At 33.9% G+C, this 8,560-nt stretch overlaps 1 protein-coding gene across 5 annotated transcripts in view; it reads right to left on the bottom strand.

Moving 5' to 3' along the window:
- Positions 1 to 1,511: 1,511 nt before the first annotated feature.
- The window catches only part of BCLAF1 (BCL2 associated transcription factor 1), a 30,236-nt gene continuing 23,187 nt past the window's right edge, over positions 1,512 to 8,560 (bottom strand). For 4 of the 5 annotated variants that reach the window (XM_047101301.1, XM_047101303.1, XM_047101302.1 and 1 more), the window contains 2 exons: positions 4,249 to 4,461; positions 1,512 to 4,090 (listed from right to left, as the gene is read on the bottom strand). In XM_047101301.1, the coding sequence (XP_046957257.1) occupies positions 4,085 to 4,090; positions 4,249 to 4,461 (219 nt within the window). In that variant the 3' untranslated portion in view covers positions 1,512 to 4,084. The remainder of the gene's footprint in view (positions 4,091 to 4,248; positions 4,462 to 8,560) is intronic. The other variant, XR_006966049.1, reaches the window with a different exon arrangement.

The raw sequence follows: 8,560 nt of genomic DNA, 5'->3' as shown, positions 1-8,560 counted from the left end.
GCTAGATAAGGTAGCAAGTAAACAACTATTCTGGAGGATGAGAATAGTATTCTTTTTCCATGGCTTTATGCACTCCATGAAATTCGCAATTACAATGATAGTACCAAGAAGTTATCACTGCCAAATACACAGATCATGCTGTGAGTAAAAATCCTTCCAAGTCATTTAATATGAAGGTGTACTTAATTATCATCTAGTTTTACTAAAAGGAGTACTCATTACTGCATCAGGAAGCTGGGCAACCCCAAGAGATTACTATGAAAAATCTCATTTTGATTTTTAGGAGAGTAGCATTAAAATCCACTTGCCCAATCCTTTTCTACTTGTAAGAATCAAGATTATCTTCTGCATCTTAAGAGTGCTGCCAATAGGTTCAACTGTTTTAAATCATCCAAAATATCTGTAGGAAAAATATTTTTGGGCGACGGGGAATATTTTTCTTACGCAGAGATTATAATTAAGAAACATTATTTGAAGTTTTTTTCTAGCAGTGGGAAACACAGATCCTAATGTCTGTGTCTCTTTTTTTAACCAATGGGATCCATTTTTAAAGGCTAAAGTATGATGTGACGTAACAATATAAAGAGAACTAGAAGACTTAATTAAATGTAGAACTTTGGCTTCATCTGCATAGTCAACACACACTTATCATTACTGAATGTTTCAGAAATATAAGGAGTCCAGCTCATAAACCTACACAATCTCAAAGGCTCTTGAGTAAGACAATGGAATACAACAAATTTCCATATATCTCTGAGATTCTAAGAAACTGAATAATAACAAATCCTGTTGGCTTAAAATTTCATTAATATAACCCTTGACATTCAGATGTAATAATGGTTTTAACTATTTGATAACCCTAATATGGTAACAGATAACATTCTAAAATTTTGTTAAAGGATGTATCAGGATCTCTATCCAGAGACTATTAAGTCTAGACTAATACAATCCCATGACAATAAACTTTTTTTCTCCAATTGCCTCCTAATATATTATTAGTCAAAATATATACTATAGGTCTTAGCACACAAATGTCCATGAAAAATGCTTTTTTTTCAAGTTGACAGAATGGTCCACTTTGTTAAAAGGGGCATGGTGAGAATTACACCAAATTTTACACAAAATTATAGTCTAACAAAACAAAATCCAACCTCTTTTTAGTTATTAATGGACTACTATAGTTTTTAAAAAGAGAAGCAATGCTGATTCTCCATAATATTATGGCTGGCAAGTTCTTGTATTAACACAAGAACAGGAGAACTAGACTAGAAATCTGGAATTCCTGTATCCTCTAAAAACAGCTTGGAATTACCAGGGAAAACAAAAAAATAACAGTACATGGGGTTTGAGTTTTGTGAAGTATGTATCAACCCCCCAAAAAAGCCATAGCATACCAGTAATTTTACTAACAGAGGAGTTGGTATTCAAAAATCTATAAATAGGTCACAGAAATCAGCTGTATAGATCAGACACAGAAATAGTCTCAAAATCAGGTAAACAAACAACGGCTATTACCACTTATGACATTTTATTGGCATATGACAATTTACAAGGGTCCCTGTTGCAATATACAACACACTAAGTAAGAATCGTTTAGCCATCTACATTCGTTCGTATTGGGTAGTATTTTTACTCAAATTATAATTTAATTCCCAACACTTGATTTTAACTGTGACAAAAGGGAACAATAGTTAATTCCTTAAAGTAGGCTGCAATTGGAAAAACATATTTTGCTATTTTATATTAAAATTCCTAGAATGTTGAAAGGTATACACACCTAAAGACTGAGTCATGGCCTTCTTAAACAGGTTTCTTAATCCTTTCTGGAAATATCCTTTGGTTCATTTTTATTTTCCTTCTCTAGGCAAAAGGAAGTCTGTTAATGCAGGTATCCAAGAGTTATTTTCTGTCATTTGTAAACAAATACCCTTACCATTCAGCTTTGTAACATGTTATGAAGTGTGGAGTTAAATGTGGCTTAACACAACATAGGCTTTTCATATGTTTGGCTCTGAAAAAGAGAACATCCACAATGGCATCCTACTGCAGAGTTCTATCACCCTTCTTACTAAATTCTGGTATAATCCTCTTTCCTCAATTTTGTGTAATAGAATAAAAGTAACCGAATCATGTATCTATTTGGGTTAAATCAGCACATTTGCACTTAAAATATAACCTGCTGATAGAATTTGGGCAGGTTTATTCCCACTCCCTATTAAGTAATTTCTCAACAAATTCCCTTTTTCCTATTGTCTTAAGTGGAAAAACAAAACTGCACATTTATAGTCATGCACAGAGATCCAGTATCTAACCAAATAATAACTTAAAATAAAAGCTAAGTTTATTTGTATAAAATAAAATGGTTATGAAAATTCTTGTGTTGAAGATTAAATCCATGTTGCTTTCGCATGTAATTAAGTATTCTTCTGACTAGGAGATTAGCTGTGTCCTGACTAACATAACAACAAACTTGCTTTGACAGTATTTCCTCTGCTCTAACGATTTCAGAAAAGACAAAATTAATAGGAGAAATCATGCAATACTAAGGGTCCTAGGGCCATAAACATCATGTATATTGAATTTTGTTTTCTTATTTTTCCCTTACAGTTCTTAGCAAATGCCTTTGGCTGCAATCAAGGTGCTAGGAGCACTGCAAATCACGAAGGATGAAAGATCCATATATTAAGATCTTTGAAAAAGTTTACACTTAACAGAACTAGCATTTCCTCCTTTTAATGCAAACATATACAACTAACTTGGTTCCTGAATTAACAAATGAAATTTGACTACTTTTACAGATGGTCACTGACAGAGACTTGACAGTGAAATTTACTATTTTGAGTTTTCATCTTAAGAGCTATCAGCATAAACAAAAAGATAATCCACATCTGAAAGATTATCTACCTGAAGAATAGAACCCTTGGGAAGAAAAAGAAAAAGCCATTTTATAAACTGCAACTGAAAATAGGGAAAAAGTAAAAACCAAGTTAGACCAATGCTGCAACAAACTTCCTGTCAAAACTTTTTATTGAAAAACAAGTTACTTAAAATACTAATTAACATAATGGTTTTTTTTTGCCTATTTTTCCTTATGGTTAGACTACAAACTAATGTTTCAGCTGTCCAAAAGCTCAAATAAATATGTAAGATATGAAATCAGGTACATCTTTTTAATGTATCAACTTATTCTGCAGGATAATCCTCTTCCATACCAACACCAGGATTACAGGTTTTGTTCTGTTTCTTAAAGATGATCAGTAAGAATGGATTTTTTCATCTGTATTATTACAGACCAGTTCCTCTCTCAAAGATTAGCTGATATCTAAGACCATGACTCAAACTTTCAAATAAGAATAGAAAAAACATTGAATTTTCAGCCCCATAAGTAAAGGCTCCTAAGAATGGTTTTATAGGCCACTGCTTGCTTTCAATTAAAAAAAAAAAAAAAAAACTTCTTGTAATTTTCAATCTTTTAATAGCTTGTACTTTTTAACTATTGATAAAGCTTTTTCTCTTTTTAAACATTTGCTGACGTGTTAAATTAGCTTAGTTTGCCAAAGTAAGAACCTTTTCTGTGGTACACCTCAAAAATTAGTCACCCTACAATGTAGTGTGTTTGAATTAAGGAGAATGTTAAACAGATGTATATAGTTAAAATAATTAGTGTGGTCTCTATAAACAACTTCTGCCCAGGGATTTGTATGTAGAGCTAACGTTTACTTCAGAATAAACATTAACAAACAGGGAAGGAAGAGAATCAGAACTTTCACAGAGCTGTACTTGACCATATCTTATAGACAAAGCGAATTACAATGCATGTAACAAAAACAGTAAAAGTATTTTTTTAAAAGTTGATAGTTACAAATATGGTACGTAACAATTTTCTACTTTATTTCAGTACAATTTTCAACATACAGTCTACTATTTTTCAAGATATTTGAAGACTTAAAACAAAATTTCTATTGACTACTTGCAAACAGTAAAATTTAAGTAAAATGCTTACATTCTTATTTGAAAACAAAAATCAGGTAAAAAAATGGTGGGTGCAAGTTCTGCTCTCTGTTGCAATCTCACTTCAGATTTACTATTCCTAAAAAAACAAAGAGAAAATAAAGATTAGCAAAAATGTGGAGTGAAAATGATCCGTAATAATCATTGTTCCTAAAAATGAAATAATGAACTAACTGGCCCACCAAATCCATAATGAAGAAAATCCATTAGAATCACTAACAAGATGAAATTTTCTACCTTTTCTTCTTTGCGTCTGTCCTTCTTTTCTTCATTATTTTCCATGGTCTCTTCTTCATCTTCAACAATCCCGTCCCCTTGGTATTTGTCATGAGTCCATTTTGGACTGCTACCTGATTTTTTGAAGTTAAAGCGCCCTCTGCCACGTTGAAAAGTACCACGACCTCTTCCTCTTTTGGCCCAATAATCCACACCATCATCTCTGTCATCATGCTACAGAGAGGTTAAAAACAATCATCACTAAAATGTCTTTCTTGTAAGTAAAATGATTATAGCCCCATTAAGTCATGGTATAAATCTTCTGAAGACTGGGGTATGGGACATTGGTAAATGTCTAAAACACATTAAACCAAAGCCAGTAACACTGAATTTTACAGTAAAAATGTATTCCATTGTGAAATCAAGTAAATACATCTTACTGCTTTATAACCCAAGCACTGCAAACTGTCCAGACAATTTTTTGGAGAACCTCAACTGCTAAATTACTGCCAACTTTCATAGTTTTGACTTTTTTGCTTTCCATTATTTCAATCTAAGTCCACTTGTTAATATACTGCATGCAAATGAGATAAAATAACCTTTATTCTTCCCCAAAACTACCAGTCATAAAGACGTAACAGTCACAAAAATGTTATGCAACACTTATTAAATAAAATAAATGATATGAATTATACCATACATGTAGGAACAGATTTTAAAATCCTACAGAGATTTAAATCTAAATCAATGTATATGGCACATCAATCTTCTAGGCTAGAGAATTTCACATGCTAAATCATGACAGCATGGTCCCTAGAGTAATAACTTATTTCTTCTTCACCAACATAGTACTACAGTTTTCTATTACATTTGAACATTAATTTTTCATTAACTCTACCCAAATACAGATATTCTCCAAATTACAAATTGTTCCATTAATCAAACACAATCTACAAATTGAAAAGCCCTTCACTTTGTGGATAAGTAGAGGAGTATTATCGCAAAATACCAAACAAAAAGCCAAAGTTCACCTGTAATATAATTTAATTAATTGTTGCCCACCTCAAACTCTCAAGTCTGTCACCTACAAAAATGGAGAAAGAGGCAAAATGATGCTCCTTAATAAGATACTGGGTATAATGCAAATAATGTTCCATAACCTGTGAAGTACTGGTATTGACCAGCTGTCCAAAAGTCATCAAAGCTTTTTCTCGAGTATTATGTGGTATAAACACCTTTTTCAAAACACAGACTGTGCCTTTGTGCATATTCGTGTAATACAGATCACCCTCCTGGCATGACTTGCAAAGCTCAGTTACACAAGTAACACACAAAGCAAAAGAGCACTTACCAATTTCTAATCCTCTATCTTTAACAAGCTGATGAAAAATGACAAGCTAGAGGTGTGTATGACTCCAAAAAGAGCGAGTTGAGGAACTATCAAAAGTGTAGATTTCAGAATGTCAGAAAGTTTAATTACAAACCTGAAATAAAGTATTTTAAAATATTCTCTCACTCAAAATGACACCCACACAACTACGTAATTTCAGGTTCCCTTTTGGTATTGGCACAAACCACCACTTAAGAGTTTGTGTTTGTGGCATTTACACAGTATTCCACTTATTTGTGGGAAGAAGCAAACAGGTTTTGAGAGTCAGAGGCATGTTTAAATCTAAACAGAAGCTGTGACTTTACGTTCTCATTTTAAAAACTGGGAGATAACCATGAAGTCACACAGATGATCTATAAAAAGTGCCCATCCCAGTGTATGACAAGCAAGCAAAGAGTGGTATTAATAATGCTTACTAAGGGTAAGACATTGTTCTGAGCACTTTTCACGTATTTACTCCTCTCATCCTCAAACAACCCTATAAAATACTGTTAACTAATCCTACTTTAGATCTAAAGAAACTGAGGCACAGCATAACTGAGCTACTTGCCCAAGGTCACAGAACTAGTTCTCTCCACTACTCCTTCAGCCATCACCCACAGTATACATTTCCCAAGTATCTGGTGGCAGTAAATGATTTCCATATAAGGCAACAGCTACAGAAATAGAAAAAGCAGAGGCAAAGCTAGGCACTAAAGTTAAACAAGTCATCACCTTTAAATACCCTACAGCAGCTAAAAGATTGTATTTTTCAGAGTATCCTGGCAGCTAGGGGACATTTTAATGCTAAGCAAACTAACTCTTAATCTTCAAGTTCTAACTTCTAAGATATTAGTCCTACTACAATTTTTTAAAATGAATCACTTCACATGATAAAGGACCAGAGAAATTATTTGTAATGCACAAAAACACATTAACAACGGAGGCCATATTAGAACAAAACCTCCTGAATCCTCTTATCTCTTCTCCACAGAATGATCATGTTTCAAAGGGCTAATTGATTAAAACTCCTACCCTGAAACTCCTTCCCCACCAGAGATTTTCTCTTCCTCAGAAGACATCAACTCTACACTGAGAACCTATCCACTCCAGTACTTTCCTACTTGCTCCAACTCTTCACATACTCACCCCTCCACAGAATTTCAGGTTCTAAGATAGACTATCTTTCCTACTTGTTATTGAAAACATCACCATATCTTTGCATAAATCCAAGTGTTGAGATGAGAATTTTCAGAAAAGAATACAACAAATGTTACTATTACTCAATACTGGAGAAAGAACGGTAGGGTGCTTTCAGAACCCTAGTTCTGGAGCCCAAGGCATGGGTTCAAATCCAAAGTCCTATTCTACTAGCCATGGTCAAGCTGCTTAATCTGTATACCCCAATGTTTTTCATCTATAAAAGTAGAATAAAGGACTCCCCTCGAAATGATTTTTTGTAAGCACAAAATAAATTTATACATGTAAAACAGGAACTTAGCACAGTGCATATGCTCAATAAATACTATTATTATCACTAGTAAGTATTAATGTTTCATTAATATGGGCATAAGCAGGGTGCCTGGGCAGCTCAGTCCATTAAGCGTCTGACTTTTGATCCCGGCTCAGGTCCTGATCTCGCAGTTCCTGGGTTTGGTCCCACACTCTCTCTCTTGCTCTCTCAAAATGATAAACTTAAAAAAATATGTATGTGTCTGTGTGTATATATGCGTGTATATATATACGTGTGTGTATGTATATATATATATATATATATATATACATACACACACGTATATATATATATATATTATATATACGTGTGTATATATATAGTCAAAAGTTCCATGTTCGTCAATTATTCTTAGGAGAACATCTAAAAGTTTTCAACCTCATTTCTTATGAATATTTTTGTTTATATTTCTAGTCTCAACAATAGCGGTCTATAAAATATATTTGCAAAAGAAGCAAAATCTTTCAAATTTAAAAATCCATGTAAAAACCAGAGCTGTCATTTCAATGGTTCATTAAGAACTAAAATAATTAACTCTGGGAATTGATTTGTAAGAAAAAAAAATGTATTAACATATTAATTTGGGGGTGCCTGGACAGCTCAGTCAGTTAAGCATCCACCTCTTGATTTCAGCTTAAGATGGAGCCCCACACTGGGCTCTGTGCTGACAGCAAGGAGCCTGCTTGGGATTCTCTAACCTTCTGCTCCATCCCTCCATCCCCCACCCACTGCGCATGCGTGCACTCTCTCAAATTAAATAAAATTTAAAAGCTTAAAAAAAATGTTACTTCTGGGGCGCCTGGGTGGCTCAGTCGGTTAAGCGTCCGACTTCAGCTCAGGTCATGATCTCACGGTCCGTGAGTTCAAGCCCCGCGTCGGGCTCTGTGCTGACGGCTCAGAGCCTGGAGCCTGTTTCAGATTCTGTGTCTCCCTCTCTCTCTGCCCCTCCCCTGTTCATGCTCTGTCTCTGTCTCAAAAATAAATAAAACATAAAAAAAAAAAGTTACTTCTGGTGAACATTAGTCTGTGACAAATCCAAGTGTATGTTTTATATAGCAATGAAGGTTTTTAAATACAGCCCAAAATAGCAACACATAAAATGTTATTTGCTACTTCTAAGTTCCTAAAATCTTAAAATAACATTCTTCTTAATTAGTAAAACTACTACCTAAATGCCAAACTAAAATGGTATGTCCCATTACAAGAAAAAATTACAACATCGGATTCTAAAAGTATGCCATAGAAAAATGAAGGTGTGGCCTAAATTAAATATTTGTAAAGGATTCAAAGTGTTAATTACTATCTACTTGTCCACCTCTCATTTCCCTCTTAATCTTTTGACCTATAACATTTGGTCTACTTCTCTGGCATTTTTTTTTTTTTTTTTAACAGTGTGATATTTTTACTATCACTCACCCACTGCTCGCCCCACCTTCAACAGGGTGGCCTTT

The sequence above is a fragment of the Lynx rufus genome, unplaced genomic scaffold (genome assembly GCF_022079265.1).
Source record: "Lynx rufus isolate CCGP_SWC_20201006 ecotype Redwood Valley unplaced genomic scaffold, mLynRuf1.p SCAF_6, whole genome shotgun sequence".
In the NCBI taxonomy this organism is placed as follows: Eukaryota; Metazoa; Chordata; class Mammalia; order Carnivora; family Felidae; genus Lynx; species Lynx rufus.
The sequence above is the reverse complement of the archived record's forward strand: the minus strand, read 5'-3'. Positions and strand labels throughout refer to the sequence as shown.